This window comes from Chaetodon auriga, chromosome 3 (assembly GCF_051107435.1).
Source record: "Chaetodon auriga isolate fChaAug3 chromosome 3, fChaAug3.hap1, whole genome shotgun sequence".
Lineage (NCBI taxonomy): Eukaryota > Metazoa > Chordata > Actinopteri > Chaetodontiformes > Chaetodontidae > Chaetodon > Chaetodon auriga.
Window position 1 is genome coordinate 29842726 of NC_135076.1, and position 17230 is coordinate 29859955.

A 17230-nucleotide genomic window follows, 5' to 3' on the forward strand; every position below is an offset into this window, starting at 1 on the left:
TCTACTTCATTACATCTCAGAGGAAATGTTGGATGTTTCACTCCAATACAAATACCTGATAAGATTAGTTACGAGTTACTTTGCTGATTCAGATTAATAATACAAAATCTTATCATTACATAAATTATAATGAATCATTAGTTAAACAGCTCATCAGAATAAACATTTGTTAACATGAGCTCCACCTTTACCAGCTGCAGCCTCAAAGTCATGAACACATGAATGCAGCAATAATTATAATCCAACAATATGATAAACATTATTCTGAAATTAGCTGTTTTTGGTACTTTATTTTAATGCAAAAACTTTTGTACTTCTACATGTGTAAAGTTTTAATTGCAGGACTTTTTCTTCTAACAGAGTATTTATACACTGTGGTATTAATACTCTTACTTCAGTAAAAGATCTTCCACCAGTAGGACACCTGAAGGCATCAGCCCCATCAGTGAGGTCTTAATGTTCAATGTAATTAACACTGCAGCCTCTGGGGGGCGCCAGCAGATCAGACCGTTGATCAGTGAACAGAGTCTCTGTCCTGATGTGAGGAAATGAAACTTCATGACACATTGGGAATTCACTGGAGTCATCATCTGTAAAGATTTCATTCATTCAAATTCTGGAATCTTTTTTTCTTCTTCAGAAATTCATACAAAAACTCTGGATAGAAAATGGAAATTCAGTGTTTTATGTTTCTGTATGTAACTCAGCAGATGTCCAGAAGGAGCTGCTGCTCCTTCACGTTGAAGGAGCAGGTTGAGGAGGTTCAGACATATGATCAGGATCCTCCTGAATGCCTTCCTTTGGAGGTAGGAGACCCCGGGGTAGACCCTGGACACTCTGGAGGGATTATATATCTCATCTGGACCAGGGATGCCTTGAGATCCTCCAGGAGGAGCTGGATGGTGTGGAGAGGGAGATCTGGACTACCTGAGCCGGCCAGCGGGACCCAGCTCTGGATAAGAGGCAGAAAACTGATGGATGGACAGATTTTTTAATAGTTAAATTCAACAGAAATCATCACAGTGAGACAGAATGAGGAATATATAAAGCTTTATTCTCACCAGGATTAATGTTCACATTCAGTACAAAACACAGTTTACACACTACATCAAATCTTGTTCCAGTAAAACACTCTAACCTTGCTCAGGTTTAGTTGATGCACAAGTAAAAGCTATTCATAGTATGAAAATCACTCTTTTTACAGTGTCGTGGCACAAAGCGTCTACACATGCTGAACGTGCAGCTGAAGGGCTGCTCAGGACAAAACTGGCTTTGACTTTCAGGATGTGATGCAGAGAGGCTTTTATGTGAGGTAGTTTTAACTGTCCACACCTCTGAGTCCTCCTGAGGCGTCCCACAGCCAGACGTTTAACCCGTCCACACACTGAGACACGTGACTAAAATCTAAACATTCACAGTGTCAACAGACCACGTCTCGCTCCATCTGAGCAACATTCAGCTGCTCTTCATCCCACTCACGACGAGTTTCACATCCATCCACACGACCAGCGTCAGATCTCACAGGCTGATGTCACTGATCATCGAAGTCTGCAAAAGCAGGATACCAGAAGCTGTCCTTCCTGTCCGAAAGGCCTCTCAGTGGATTCTCTTTCTTCTGCCGTTGGACTTTCTTTATCCTGCAGATCTGAGCAGCAGCCAGGCTGATCATACAGACCTGCAAACAGATGACAGACTGATCAGAGCTGCTTCATCCAAACTGTCTGTTTTCACCTGATGATTCACTGTTCAGATGTTCATGGCAACCAAAGCGTGTTTATAGTTCAACAACTTGACAAACATTAGTTTGACATGTTTGGTCACCATGCAGCCGTTTTCCAGGTCACAGTGTTGAAGGATCTCTGGTATCAAGTAACAACTGAGACGAAGGAAAAGAGCAAATCTGATAATGTGATAAAAGCCAGAAATAACTCAATGCTCCCAGGGCCCCTGTATTTCACAGACTTAGGTTATGAAGGTGAGTTGGTGGTTTGGTCTTTTTGGAAGTGAACTGAACTGTTGTCCAGTCAGTGTTACCTCCAGCAGCAGGAGGCCGGCAGTCAGACCGGCCACCAGCAGCAGGTTGTTTTTGGCCCACCGGACGATCTGCTCCAGACAGCCAATGGTGAAGACGTCCTGAGCCGCTGAACGCTCCTCAAGCTGCTGCATCCCATAACCACACATGGTGTTCAGCACCGTCTGTGGAGAACACAACACAACACACCCTGGAAGTGAGAGGAGGTCATGGCCTTTCTCCACCTCTGGTCCATCTCTTCTGAACTACGTTTATTAGAAAGCTCCAAAAGCATCACACAAAATAACATTTCTTTAAAAAAAATTCTATATGTTGCAAAAAGTGGCGGCACGGTGGCGCAGCAGGTAGTGTACCCCGCCTCTTCCCCATTGCCAGCTGGGATAGGCTCCAGCCCCCCGCAACCCCGAAAGGGATACGCGGGTATAGAAGATGAATGAATGAATGTTGCGAAAATATGGAAATCTCCACATCTACAGGCAAAATGTTTTGAGTTTTGCTGTGGATATTTACGTTCTCCAGACAATATTTATAACGATCTGGTGTTTCTTCTTGAGCAACATTCAGATGAAAGACGAAAGGTTTTTTAAATTTCTTAGAAGAAAAAATATTTTCAAGAAACAGTAAAACTCTAGAAAAAATCTAGTGTAAAAAGTGTAAAAGTAATGACAAAAGCCCAGCAGAGGTCCTGCCAGCCCAAAGTTTGACTGATTCCTTATGACGTCTGACAAGCTGCAAAAGGCATAAAGAATTCATTTCTGATATACAATAAGAAAGCCAAAGGAAAGCTTTGGAAGCTGCAATGTTGAGTAAAATACTGAACATTCACGAGTGGAAGGATCTCAGAATATCTTATTCCTGCTCTCCAGAGGATGAACTCTTTAGATCTGAGTTACCCTCGATGAACAGATAAATACATGCAGTTAATATTTATACGTATGCAGATGACATGCCGTTGTTCATTTTTGTATCACTCAGTAAACTCAACCCCAGCCTCCCTTCATAAACCTGTTGGAGACACAGACGATGCAGACTAACTTCTGACAGGTTTGACAGGTGTGTGCAGACTGTGGTTCTGACCTGGTTCTGCAGGTGAACGCAGCAGGAGAAGGGAACTCCGCAGGCCTCCAGACTGGGGTTGGTGTCCGAACACTCGAAGTAGACGTTACGGGACCAGTCCTTATAGCTCTCGACTCCACAGCACTGAAACTGCAAACACACAGAGTCACTAACAGACTGGATTTGAAAAGCAGGACACTGCCTGTCATGAATTCATTCTTCTTCTTCACCTTCTTCTGGATAAAGTCAATGGCGTTCTCCAAGTCCTGGTCCTCCCTGTAGAGGACAATGGCCTTCATCATCAGCTTCTCCGTCCTCTCCATCACCTGAACGACATCAACAGCATCATCAGGTCTGGTTTTATTTGGCACTTTGAGTTCACTCATACAGAGACAGTCACCAGGCTGCTGGAAGTGATGTGTCTGTATTTCCTTTGTATTTCCTGTCTCATCAGAGCAGTGTGATGTTACCATGTCAGTGAAGAGGTATCCCACCACTCCAGCAGCAATCTGCAGGAGGAGGACGGTCACCAGGATCCCCAGAAACTGCAGGAACAAACAACAGACCACCTGAGCGAGAAGGCAGAATCAACACCACATCACCTCACACTGACCACTGCGCAGTTTAATACACAGCCAGAGGAGGTCAGCTGTGAGTCAGCTGATCAGCGATCAGACTACCATCTTCAGCAGGCAGGTGGCGTTACGCAGCGCGCCGAAACATCCGAGGAACGTGATGAGAAACATCACCGAGCCGACGATAATCAGCAGCAGAGCTGGATCCAGTGTCAGGGTGTCAACCACATCTGGAGACAAACACACACACACACACACACACACAGAAAACATCAGGCGTAGCAGCGAGTAAAGGTTGGAACATGTCTGATGAACCTCTCCAGGCTCGTCCTCAGGAATGCTCTCAGCAGATCTGTTTGTGTAGGCTGACACACACTTCCAGCCCTGCTGCCTCGGTGTGTAGTACAGGTTGTGTCTGTGGGTCCACGTTGTGTGATTTGAGCATTCTTTTGATAATTTGCTGGACTTCAGTGTTGTTGACTGTGGTCGCTGTCGCTGCTTTGACGAACATGTTAGTGTTGAAGTTCGCTGTTTGTTGTTGTGTAAAATGTTCTGAAATTGGTGTAAAATGTTAATAAGTATTATATATAAATGATCCCGAACATTGAGTCAATACAGCATTTAGTATGATGTCGTTTAATAGACTGACTTCTCAGCAGCAACTCTGACTGATGTCCAACTGCTACAGTTTTTAGTTTGTCCCGTAGCAGACGTCTAAATCGTCCTGGGGCTGATTTACATGCAAGCTGTGATTTGTAACACGTGTCTTGCTCATTCTGACACACTTCAACATCATCACATACTTTCAACCCATGTACAAGCATGTGAGAGTCCTGTAGGACGTTACGCTGCCACCATTTGGAAAATCGATTTGTGAAATGTCCCAGTTTGTAAAATCCAATGAAAACACACGAAGAACCTGCTGAAGGTTATTGAGAAGGTTTGTCGGGTTCCTGAAGTGGAGAGAGGCCGTTACACACAGTCAGTCATCGTTAGTACAGCCTGTTATCGTTGTTTTTGGACTGACCGTTCTCCTTGGCGATCTTGGCGTAGATCCCCACCGCTGTGAGGACGGCGCTCACAACCTGCAAAGCCACAGAGAAAGACAAGATGTTTCATCAGGAGAACCCACATGAAGCTCAGAAAACCGTCCAGAGCTTTTCAATTCTTTTTGATGGGGCTACGCTAGCAGATCCCCCAGCCTCCAGCTTCTGTGCTAAGCTAGGCTAAACACATCGCGGACCTACATGTTTCTGCATTGACACAGAGATGAAACTGATATCTGCAACATCTGAGGATCACTGTGTTAAATCAAAGCACACATGTTGACGTAGACGTGTTTCTACAGGCAGCCAGAAGATAAAATACTGAGCCTGACGCTTCATTCTGACCCGGGAAACAGAAGTTTGACAAAACCATCTGTCAATGTACAGACGCCTCTGGAGTCATTGAACAGCTCCTTTTTGGAAGTTAATGTAGAAAATTTTAGAAAAAAAAGCAATAAGGAAAAAATGAAAAGTATATATACACACACACACACACACACACATATAAATACACAGTATATACGCATGATAAAAGCCTACTCATGGTAAGTCAAAATGATCTGATAGTAAGTCCAAATGTTGAAAGTCTGAAGTCATGATTTTGCTACTACCTCATTATTAAGTTTAAACTTCCACCTAAAAGGTGGAACATTCGTGGGTGGAAACTGCCATCAGGGAAAAAATTTGGTCTTATCTGCATGGAAACATAATGCTGGCCCACTTCCTTACTGTGTCACATCTGCTCATCTCGTCTCTTCCTGATCTTGACAGAAATGGGCTGAATCATTAAATTTGGATTACTTCAAACCAGTGTCCACATACTTTTGGCCACATAGTGTACAGGTGATTACATTTTGTCTTTATGTAAAACAGATAAATAAAACAGGTTTGTTGAAAGTTCCTTGATACTTTTTCACTTTGGGAAGTTGAACTTTCCTTTCAGGCCATCCTATCACATGATGTAACTGGTGTTGAAATCACTTGCGGTTTAAGAGCGTGCACTTCTTAAAGCGACCACATGAATGAATGTGTGACACGTTTGATCCTCAAACTGGTCCAGAGACAAACAGAGAAACTCACCCAGAAGAAGTAGCAGAAGATGAATAAAGTGTACTTGATGGTTCGGTATCCTCTCATCTCCTCTCGGCAGCTCTCTGTCGTTGAGTCAGACTGCAGGAAAAGTCTGCTGGAGGTTTGTTTTCTGCTGGCGTGACGGCAGAAGACGTGTGTCGGCCTGCAGGACACATTCCTCCTGTCAGGTTCATCCGCTGCGCTGCACTACGCGCTGCCATCACAGCCAGGCAGGAGGTGTGAACCTGCGGCTGTCAAACCTCATCACACCTGCTGGTTCAGCAGGAAAACTTCATCAACAGGATCCACGTGTCCAGTCTTCAGTCCTGTTAGCGTCCCCTACAGGCCACAGTATGAACAGACATCCTGATGATTTATCTCCTCTTCTATCAGTCTTACTAGCAGTGGAGCTGAAAATATAGAGTTTGTCCAGAGGGTGGCGCCACAGAAAAGGTTAGGAGGTGAGTAAAATCTAAAGTGTTCATCCTCTGGAGAACAGGAACATCTCATGAGGTAAAAACGCTGCAGGGTCCGAACCTTCTCTTCCCTTCCTTATCGTATCGTCATAAAGACATCCTTCATGCCTTTTGCAGCTTGTCAGACATATGAACAACTCTTCAGATTAAACTTCTGGCCCAGGTAATATCACCTGGGCTGTGTGATTATTGTTTTTTTCCAGACTAGATTGTTGATAGATTTGTTGACGCTGATTGGTATGAAGCAAATTTCCCATCTGGATAAATCAGTGAACAGACCAAAGTGACGTTTCCTCATGGGGGTCCTTGGTTTTTAGGTCAAGCGTTTCCTCATGGGGGCCCCCCTCACTGGGAACTGCTTCTGGCCCACTGATGGGGGCGCTGCTGAGGGGACGGCTCTGGCCTGGATGGCTGGAGGCCTCCGCACCCTGGTGTGGGGCCTTCTGTCTGCCTGGGTCGGGGTGGTCTCGGGCGGCGCCCCCCGGTCATGAGCCGGGGGCCCTCTCAGTGTGGATGGCCCCCACAGGTGGCTTACTACTTATCTTATCCGTATGGGTGCGTGTGTGTCTGTGTGTGTGTTTCTGTATGTGGTTATGGGGGCGGGAGGGCTGGGTCTTCTTCTCTGTCATTTTTAGCCTCTGTGAGGCACTTTGTGTTGCTTTTTAAGTATGAAAAGTGCCATATAAATAAATAAAGTTTGAAGTTTGAAGTTTGACGTATCGAGATCGAAGTAATTCAGCAGCTGTAATTTCACCAAACTGCTAATGTTGTAACTCCACTTTAGAGTGATTCATGCTGTGAACCAGTTCATTAATGAGACGGTCTCCAACTGTGTCTGTCTGTCTGTCTGTCCCACCAAACATGGCCTCTCGGTCATCTTCTTTGTGTTTCATTTCTGTGCCTACTCTATTTACCTCTCCTCCTCCTCCTCCTCCTCCCCCTCCTCCTCCTCCTCCTCCTCCTCCTCCTCCTCCTCCTCCTCTCCTGTTAAAGCAGATTGTTGCTGTCAGAGGATTACACTCTGCTGTGTTTTCCTCTCCACTGCAGGTCGTCTTCCTCTGACTCCTCTGCTATTTGAGGACCTGATTGAGGACCATGGGCCTGCTGGACATCTTCTCATCCATCAAAGACCGAGCCGACAAGTTTCTGAACGAGAAGAACGTGGTGACAGACTTTCTGGGGAAGGTGGAGGATAAAACGGGGATAAAGAAGAAGATCATCGCGGTGGGTAGGTGTCGCTGGTCACTGCTCGCTTCAGGAAACAGTAGATACTTTCTGATTGATTCCCGTCATTCTGTGTATTTTTAGCACCTTTGTCACTTCCTGTTGCACGTTAATGAAAAGCGAAGAGGATTCAGTTAATCCTCCCGTGAACACGACAGCAGCTGCAGTGAGAAGCTGCTGTCTGTGGACACGAACACATGAATGTTGTGGAAGTTTTCTGGGTCAGCGTTCATTTTCTCTGTTCAAAGTTCCAATCTTAAAGCTAATCAATCAACAAGTTCATCAATCAGTCAGAACACTACCTGCTATCATCAGGTGACGGAAACTGGATGAAAGCTCATGTTGTTCCATCACTGCTGGATGTTGAAGGAGGCAGGTGGTTAGCACGTTAGCCACAGCTTCTGCACGAGGTGATGAGATTTATAGCTGATCGATCAATGATCGATCACCTGTCCAGTCAGCTGACAGCAGGTGGTTTATCTGCAGACAGACTCATTTCTGTGTGTTGATCCTTCTGAATGACAAAAGACGCAGTTTACTTATCAAATGATGTTCAGTTGAAAAAATTCACTTCCTTTGTGTTTCTGGAGCCTTCAGCTCATCTGGAGACCTTCCTCAGCGGTGGAGCTGCTCAACGGTTGGAGATGGTTTAGTTGTTACAAGGTGACTTCCAGTAAGAACTTTGGTCACATGATGACAGGTGATTTCACCTCCACCTGCTTTCCACACACAAGTTTCCACCCAGGTAGATCAACTTTTAACTGAATTTCCAGAAAATGATGAAAAGTAAATGTGACTCCTGCTGGGTGACGGAGATAAACAGCAGGTGGAGCTGATTCTCCAGTCGGTGCCATTACGCCACCACAGAAGAAGAGACACAACCAGATGACATCACCAAAGAGCTGCAGTCAAAGAAGAGAATGTAACAGAATGAAAGCATTTCTGTGCAGCTACAGTTCAGCGCAGGACATGAATAAACAGCGTGAAGCTGAAGTTTGTGGAGAACAGAAACACTGACGGAGGGCAGCTGATCAAAGCAGAAGGCAGCGAGCTGACAGGAAGTCTGAGGGGTCGCTGCTGCACTGATGCTCTCGATCAAACATCTGATGAATAACTCAGATTAGAAACAATCGCTAAATGTTGAGCTGTGATGCTGACTCGATGGTCGTGTGTGGTGGACACTGACTGAGCAGCGAACAGCAGTCTATTCATGGCAGCTGATGCTCATACAGTGGATCAGTAACACGCTGCCATGATGTCACTGCAGTGCCTGGCGCACGGCGTCCCCCGCTCTGCAGCCACGTTAAAGCAGATTATCCACAGAGACAGACAGCAGAGCAGAGCGGCCTCCATGTGCCAATCGCCGCATAAGCTGATCAGAGGTAGGTCACTTCCTGTCTGCCTGCTGTGCTCGCTGCACGCTCAGGTTAACATCTGCAGAGTCAGCAGGAGAGTCCTGTCTGTCCTTTCATCTGTGTTACTTCACAGAGCTCTCAGAGATGATCGCAGCTTCATCTGAGAATTAACTGAGCTTGGACATGAACCAACTCTGCTGAGGTTTGACAGCTTTCTGGTTCTTCTCTCTGATTTTAACTGACGTGTTTGCAGCTCTGGTGACTCTGAGCTGAACAGTCTTCATGTTTGACTCATTGTAGAACCAGGCAGGTCGGTTGTTCTTAACAGCTGATTGATCACCTGATTGATGTGGCTGTGGGACAATCAGATGGATTTCAAACTCTGTGGTTTGATTTATCAGCGTGGCTGCTGTCAAACGTCTGTTCTTAACTGTAGCGTGTTTTAATATTGCTGCTGAAGTCTTTTACATGTGGCTTCAACTGCAGTCGCTGTGATTTAAAACTGAATGCCACTGCAGGACAGATGGATCAGACTGTCTGTCTTCCAGCTCTGGCTGCATATTTACCTTCTGACTGTGTGTGTGTGTGTGTGTGTGTGTGTGTGTGTGTGTGTGTGTGTGTGTACCACATGCTTTCCTCGGGGTCTTTCTGTGCATATTTGGTGAATTGACAGATTAATATCCAAAGATAGAAAATTGTGAGCCGTCGTGTGTTTTCAGACATATCTGCATCAGTGTGGACATGAAGCGTGTCTCCTGTGTGTCTCGTCCAGGTGCCGTCTCACTGACAGGACTCTACCTGGTGTATGGATATGGTGCCTCCCTCCTCTGCAACCTGATTGGTTTCGTCTATCCAGCCTATTACTCGTGAGTATTTTTATGAAGACACAGATCTGTTTGTTGTGTTTCCTTCACTCATCGAGACATGTCTGTCCAACACTGTGATGGACGTGAAACAACCTGGACATTCTCCTGAGACACTGAGCTAAAAAAACAGCTTTATTCAAAAAACACTCAAAAGTCCAAAAGTGCACCTGGAACAACTTTGAGAAGGGAACTACGAGTCCCACAGAGCCTTGCTGTTATTCACTGATGGCTTCCTGGTTGAAAAGCCATCAACCAATCACAGCTTTGCAGGTGGGATTAAGACCTAGGAAAGGATCTTCCTGTAACAGAGACACAACGACGACAGCTTGCTGTCTGTGGACGACTCTTACATTGATGTGTTTCTTTGCTTCAGGTTTGACTTTTTCTAAAAACTGGACTCAGTCTTGGACGGGACTCAGTGGTCCTGATCGCAGCCTTTCTGTCCATGTTGTGGACAGATGCTAACAGTCATAAATGATGGGCTGCTCTAGTTATAAAGTGGAAGCTCTGCTGTCGTACCGGTGTGCATCGATGATGTATTTGAATGAAAACTGAATGTCTCTGTGATGGACAGCTCACCTGAGACCTGCTGACGGCTGTTTCTTCTTCTATCTGCAGAATCAAAGCCATTGAAAGTGTGAACAAAGAAGACGACACAAAATGGCTGACGTACTGGGTGGTGTATGGTGTCTTCAGCCTGGGCGAGTTCTTCTCCGATATTTTCCTCTACTGGTTCCCGTTCTACTACGCTTTTAAGGTGAAGAAACACTTTAGAACCAATCACTGTTGAGACTGTTGGTCCTTTAACGACCTGATGTTTTCCAGCCCTGTACACTCTAGCTAGGTAGCGCACTGACTGATAGCTAATGCTAGCAGATTGTAAATGATATTTTTAAACTCATCACATTATATCAATATATATATATAGATATAAAATAGATCAAATACAAAATGAAAGTTAATAAAGAACAGGTTGCCCTTAGTGGGTTAAGGCAATACTCATGAGGAGGATTACCGCCAAACCTCCTAGGTGTAATTTTTCGATGGGGATGGGGGGTTGTAACACCCCAATAATCAAAACCAGCCAAAACAATCACCCTAATAATCTCTTGATGAAAAGTATTTATTTTAATAAAATCTGAATAAATTGACGATGTTTTTATGTAATTCAACGAGCAAACAAACAGCAACAAAAAGTACATTCTAATCTGCCCCCCCGTGCCGAGAACTTGGTCGCGCCCATCCAGACTCGCCCCTAGCTCTTTTCCCACCTGTGGTACCGATGATTCACTGAGTGCTTGTAGCAGCGCTGCTTGAGCGGAAATGAAGAGCGCGGCGGAAGGCTAACGAGCAAATTTCAATCGTTGGCGGGTCAACAAGTAAAAGACGGAAACCCTCAGTCCAAAAGCAGGTATGCTGCTGTAATGGCCTGAACACTCATACGTCAAATAACTCGATGATTTGTGTTCGCTGTTGAACTGTTAGCTAACGTTAGCTGTTTGGTGGTTTGCTAGCATATGGCTAACATGAGGTCAGTTAGCTAACGGGAGGACGGTTTCAGTGGGTGACTTGGTTGACATGTGAGCTTATCGGGTTTTTGGTAATTCCGTATGTTGTAAAGAAAAAAAAAACATGCTAACATGTGTGTGCTATGTACATATTAATGTCTTCATGTATAAGTTAATGTAAAACAGCAGTGCTTTATGATGCCCTCTACTTTTTGCTATCCACTTTGCTGCTGTAATACTGGAAATTTCCCCACTGTGGGACTAATAAAAGAATATCTTATCTTATCTTTAAAGTAAGTTCCATATCTTACTGGAAGCCAGTGTGAGGACTTCAGTTTTGAGGTTTTGGTCAGTTCGCTCTTGCAGCTTCAGTAAGGCCAATGCAGCTGACTCATCTTTAAAGCTCTGAGACATACTGTTTAAACATAGATACAAAATACTGAAGGCCTTGATGGCGATCACTGCTGAAAAAAACAACAACTCAGAAGTATAAATAAGATGAAGGGATTAAATACTGTTTCATTGTGACAAACAGAACAAGGCTGGACTGAATTTCAGTGAAGGATAATGCTGGAATCCAAAATGTCTGCATGAAAATAGGTTCTTTTCTCAAACTTTATGATTTTATGGTGTTGCTCTGCTCTACTTAGGATACACATGATGTTGTTCAGGTGTGTCTCTTCACCTTGTGTGAATTTAAATCCCTTTAAAAAAAAAATAAATAAATAAATCCACCCCTGGACTTTCTTAAATGGGATGAAATGTCAACCCCTCCAATGTTAAACCCAAAGATGAGCCCTTGGCCAAACCAACACTCTGCAACAGTCACAGCAACAAAACAAACATGGAAAATGTTCTCAATCCACAGAATCTGTTCAGATCATAAGGAACAACAAATAACTGACATTAGCCTCTGAGAAGTGAAACCAAAAATAGAAATAAAATTAGTTTTAATATATCCATACAACAGAGTACATATAACTGTGTAGGGTGACGGTGGCTCAGGAGGGACATTTTTATTGCTCAGCATTTCAGTTAGAACCTTCAGACCGTTCAGAGCCGAGCAGCTTCTGTGGTCAGCCCGCGAAACCGCAGCATTAGCAAAGGTTGGCTAACATAGCGTTAGCTCAGCAGCTACAGTAGTGACTGACAGGAAACCGCACATCAAATGGAACAAGTTATTCTTATTGTGTAAAGTAACACCACAGTCACTGAATGTAATGACCAATGAGTGCTGCCACATTGGTGTCATTCAGAACTCCAAACTCTGTCACCTTTAAATTGACCTTTAACCCTCAATACTCAAGTTTATTGTCAAGTCATCCATACAGAAGCTGTGACTTGTTGATGGGACCCGAATGGACAAAATTCTGTTCATTTTCAGGGCCCTGATCCCTGCACACCTGGCTATGACTGCTGATTATCAGGGTGTACATATAGCAGTATTTGTCTAGTGAGCTCAGTGATTAATGTCCTCCTGTCCTCTGTGGTTCCAGTGTCTCTTCCTGTTGTGGTGCATGGCTCCAATGTCATGGAATGGCTCCCAGATCATCTACAACAAAGTGGTTCGGCCCATCTTCCTCCGCCACGAGGCCACGGTGGACAACATGGTGAGCAACCTCGGCGGGAAGGCCATGAGTGCCGCCGAGAACATCACCAGAGAAGGTACAGACCAGTTCAACAGCAGTACGCTGTAGCATTTAGCATTTTTTGACTGAATATTCCTTCCTTCCCTCTCTTCAGTCCTGGCCACTCTGATAAAGAACAAAGCTCTGGTGACTCCGATACCGCCAGTCACTCAGTCTGAGCCTAAAAGTTTACCGAGTACATCAGCGGAAACATCGGCAGCTAAAGTGGCTCCATCAGAGCCGAGCGAAGAGCGACCGGTAAGTAAAATACAGCTGCTTCCTCTCACTTCCAGTCTTTATGCTAAGCTAAGCTAACCATGTCCTGACTCCAGCTCAGTATCTTCAGAGCACCAGCTCATCACTCTGACAGTTTTTCAGTCCACGTCAGTCCCTCTGTGCTCATAGAAGTAGAACATGTAGATGTGCAGCTCCTGCTGTGTTGAGCTGCAGTTTCTGGGTTTCTTTTTGTGATTTGGAGTTTGCGGATTCAGCCTGAGGTTCCAGCACCTTCTTTGACGTCATCACATATTTTCAGTGCAGTCGTGCTTGTTTGGCAGAGATGTTGGTTCATCAGTGTGTTTGTCCAGTCAATGTAAGATTTCTTAAGAACCAGATTGTCATGAAATTTGATGAACCCTTTCAAATTTTAAGGACCCAACAGTGCTACCTTCAGGACAAACTGTATTTTTTCACCGCGAAGTTCATCAGCGTGTTGATATAATGATTTCTTGCAGATTCTGATTTTACAACAGTGTTTCTAGTTGTGAGCTTCTGTAGCTGGTTAGCTAAGATGTAGCATGCTAGCTGTGGATTTGCTAGCAGTAATCAGAAAAGCTCTTCCTGCCTCTAAACTCTGAGTTAGCAAGCTCGTGTTTTTGTACCGTCGACTCAACTTTTTGCTCTTTTCAGTTCCTAAAATGTTAGCATTGTTCATGCAGTCTTTCTATTGGTCAGTGGTGCTAATCTGCATTTCAGAGTTCCACTGAACACACCAGCATTAATTTAGTTAACTACATTTTTTTTTTAAAATTTCTCTCTTTGGGACACTGAAGATGTCTCCGGGTCCTCCTGTGTGAACCCTAACTGCAATGACTAGTAAAACTGCACTCAGACTAACAGTGTGAAGTCCTGCTAGCATCCCCCACATGGAGCCATTCCAGCCTCGATATGACGGTGCAAATGAACTGTGGACTCAGATTTGAGATGGGCACTAACATGCTAACCCAGCTGTCTTGTTACCTGTTCCAGCCTTTCCTGGGTTAACCAGTATGGTAAGTCAACTGGTTTGGTGTTAGGAGCGTATTGTCCAGACAGTGAATGTGGTGTGAACAGAATTAGCATGAACCTCAGTGACCCCTGTAGACCATCAGTGCTGTAAAGGTTTAAAGGTAAAGCAGCTTTTTTCTGGGGCGGTGCAGCAGATGGAGCTGACAGGATCCTCCACACAGACCACAACAGACCTGAAAGCTTCGGACGCCCTCCTCCCCCAACCTGCAGCTCTTAAGACTAGCAGCAGAGAGATGACCTCCTCTGACTGAGGGTTTTTAAAATATCATAAAGAACGAAGGCGACCTCATCGACAGGCTCTACCAATCAGAACTTTGGCCAGGCGTCAGTCTGTCCGACTTCCTGGACAAGAAATATCTTTGCATAAAGAAAACAGACTCAACACTGACTCCTGAGGGACGCCTTCATGAACGTGTTGAGTTCTTTGTGTCTGACTTCTTGTAGACTGACGTGAGTTAACCAGCTGTAAGCAGAATGACCTAAACTCATGCAGGGTTTTCCGTTAGCTGCATGCTATCATTAGTTTAGCTAATGTTAGCTTAATTTCATGAGTTGCAGCTCCACCAGACAACAAAATGAAAGTGTTGACTGTTTTCTGCTAACTTGCATTGAAAGTCAGTGTTTGTCAGCTGGACCAAAGACAGAGAGTTGAGACTGTTGGCAGCGTGTTGTTAGCATGCTGTTAGCATCCTGTCAGCTGACTGTGCACATCATCAGTTTCCACTCTCATGTGCTGTACTTAGGTAGCATATTGACTGACACTTAACGCTAGTGGGTTATAAATGGTAATCTTAATTAATAAAACAACAAAAGTTGTCATTTTTAAATTTGTCACATCAATATTTTCTCCTCTCCTGAAATGATATCAGATTTCTTTGACTTTAACTTAAAGACAGTCATTATTAAGAGGTGTAAAACTACAGCTGTCGTCAGTAAATATATTAAATGGAAAGATCATTTTGAGAATAATGAATTAGTTTTAAGTTTCTCAGTAGCTTTAATCACTAAATGTGAACAACAGTTGCCTTTTTTTACATGAACTTCTCTTTGAAGTTGGTCATAAATAAAATGCTAATTAAAATGTGTCGGTGTCACAGACCTGGTGGATGAGACGGGTGTAGAAGAGTTTTTCCTACTTTTTAGCAATATGATTTTATAACTTTAGAAAATGTCTCATGTCTTAAGTTAATCAAAAACTACATCAGTGATATGTCAAATGTGTCGTATAATTTTAAGTCAGTACAGTTTTGACAGATTTTGAAGGTCTTTGCTTTAATCTCTCAAACGTTCAGGCTGAGCAGCAGCTAACGTAACGTTAGCTCAGCAGCTACGATGGAGGCGCAGAGCTTTTAGCTAAAACTTCACAGCAGCCGTGAGTTCATTTAATGTCCAGTCTGAATGTGAAGATTAGAATAAAGATATTTTAGATGTTCCAGTTTTGAAGCTGTGATAGAGACGTGAACTACAGTAAACTGGTCTGGTTTGAACTTTGAAGTTGATCTTCAAGTAAAATAAAATATGTCAGTGATCCATTTAATACAAATGAAAACATGGTTTATCTGTATTTAAATCTCTGATCACTTTAATGTGCAGCACTGACCGTGCACCGTTCTCAGGATTGATATTAACCCTTTATGGACGAAGCAGTGAGTCTGGAGGATGAACCAAGGGCCCATTTGATGCAGAGACGTTTAATGTCTGTTGGTTACAAGCCGGACTGCAGTAGTCGCGGTGGAGCTGTTGTCTGTAACGTGAACGAGTCTGTTAACTGTTGGCTGTGTGTCTGTTGCTTTCTGTCTGCCCGTCAGGATGAGCTCAGTGTCGACTGACGGTAAGTTACAGACGCCGACGGACGAAGAGCATCATAGGTTATAACGACACGTCTGTTTCCTCCTCCTTTCCTCCTGATCACATGACAACAGCTCGTTGACTTTACAGGAGGAACAGGAAGGACTCTCAACAGGCTTGTTTTTTTTAGTAATTAATTATCTTCTCATCACAGAACAAAATCTTTGTCAAAATGGAGTTATTTTACAGTTTTCCTCATAAAACCTAAAAGTATTCAGAGTTACAGTGTGTAGATACACTAACAGTTAATTGGCTTTAATTATGTGCAAGTGAATTAATGATGTCTCTTACAATTCCTGGGAATTTGTTAATCATCAGCCCTTTTGTTTTCTGACCTTAACAACTTGTTTTTTCAGTCCTTCAGTTAACAGCAGAGGAAGATGAGGAGCCCTGGTGAGGAAGAGGAGCAGAGAGCGAAGGTTTTCCTCTTCATCCTCACAGATCACAAAGAGAAGATGACTTCCTGTCCAAGAGACTGACTTCATTTTTCTATCAGATGTTATATTTCTGCATCAGTCTCACAGGATTTTATATGAAAGTGTTGAGGACTGAATGACAGACTCTGATTTACAACAGTCTTCCTAATTGTTTTCATTTTATTTATTGGTATTTATTAATGACTTTGGGTGTCAGAGGGATATTTTATCTTATTTTTTAGATGTGAAGCACCTGAAACTGGCTAACAGCTAACTCACCAGCTCACGCTCAGCAGGCTGCAGATTCTCCACTAGGTGGAGCTGTTTCGTCGTTTTGAGACTGACACCTGCCAACCTGCACAGAGGACAGTGTCGCCTCCTACAGGCCACGACAGGAACTGCTGGGAAGGCAGTGAGTGTTACAGCAGCACTTCCTGTCGTTTTGTTGGATTTATATTAAACACCTGCAGCAGGTGTGCAGGAACAGCAGCCAGTGCCTGCAGCTGGTGGAGGTCAGTCTGCTGTGTCAACATGTGCTGGACCTGGTTTTAGGTGCTCCCCATCAGTGACACTGTGTGTCCTCCTTTACATGGGTTACAGTTCTGGATTATGTTTTTGTTTTGTTTATAAACATAAATGAGATTATGACCTTGATATGACAATTACATTTGGATAAGAAATAAAAAGTACTAATGAGAATAAAACAAATTGTCTGGCTGTCGCACATACGAGAGATCACAGCCTCATCAAAGCGAGACTTCAGACAGCTAGAGCAGCTGAACGTGACGTTCAAGAAGGAGCAGAAGAAGAACGAAGCAAAGAAGACGACTAGAATATGACGT

The 17230-nt window shown here is 43.9% G+C and overlaps 2 protein-coding genes across 16 annotated transcripts in view; one reads left to right on the forward strand and one right to left on the reverse strand.

Annotated features, from left to right (window-relative positions):
- Positions 1-1033: 1033 nt before the first annotated feature.
- On the reverse strand, positions 1034-5913 carry LOC143318605 (tetraspanin-33). 2 transcript variants are annotated; one of them, XM_076727032.1, is made up of 8 exons: positions 5790-5913; positions 4691-4748; positions 3769-3893; positions 3559-3633; positions 3319-3414; positions 3110-3238; positions 2035-2196; positions 1034-1675 (listed from the first exon to the last, which is right to left on the reverse strand). In XM_076727032.1, the coding sequence occupies exons 1-8, from the start codon at positions 5844-5846 to the stop codon at positions 1532-1534; spliced, it is 846 nt and encodes a 281-aa protein (XP_076583147.1). In that variant the 5' UTR covers positions 5847-5913; the 3' UTR covers positions 1034-1531. The 2 variants fall into 2 exon arrangements, with proteins under 2 accessions (XP_076583147.1, XP_076583146.1); XM_076727031.1 differs by having other exon boundaries at positions 3319-3633.
- Positions 5914-7273: 1360 nt separating this feature from the next.
- Positions 7274-17230, forward strand: part of reep6 (receptor accessory protein 6) — a 151659-nt gene continuing 141702 nt past the window's right edge. The window contains exons 1-8 of one of the 14 annotated variants that reach the window (XM_076726843.1): positions 7274-7484; positions 9608-9701; positions 10320-10458; positions 12706-12874; positions 12953-13095; positions 14086-14108; positions 15933-15955; positions 16329-17096. In XM_076726843.1, coding sequence (XP_076582958.1) covers positions 7352-7484; positions 9608-9701; positions 10320-10458; positions 12706-12874; positions 12953-13095; positions 14086-14100 — 693 coding nt within the window. In that variant the 5' untranslated portion in view covers positions 7274-7351 and the 3' untranslated portion in view covers positions 14101-14108; positions 15933-15955; positions 16329-17096. Of the gene's footprint in view, positions 7485-8255; positions 8863-9607; positions 9702-10319; positions 10459-12705; positions 12875-12952; positions 16296-16328; positions 17097-17230 lie in introns of those variants that run through there. The other 13 variants (XR_013077014.1, XM_076726844.1, XM_076726840.1 and 10 more) reach the window with 13 other exon arrangements.

What these genes read in the sequence shown, in the direction of transcription:
- LOC143318605 (XM_076727031.1), bottom strand. Translation starts at nt 5,846, where the DNA reads ATGAGAGGATACCGAACCATCAAGTACACTTTATTCATCTTCTGCTAC. An exon ending in CAAGATCGCCAAGGAGAACG is followed by an intron (nt 3,894 to 4,690) that starts GTCAGTCCAAAA and finishes GTTTGTCTCCAG; the next exon opens with ATGTGGTTGACACCCTGACA. An exon ending in CCGGCCTCCTGCTGCTGGAG is followed by an intron (nt 1,676 to 2,034) that starts GTAACACTGACT and finishes ATCTGTTTGCAG; the next exon opens with GTCTGTATGATCAGCCTGGC.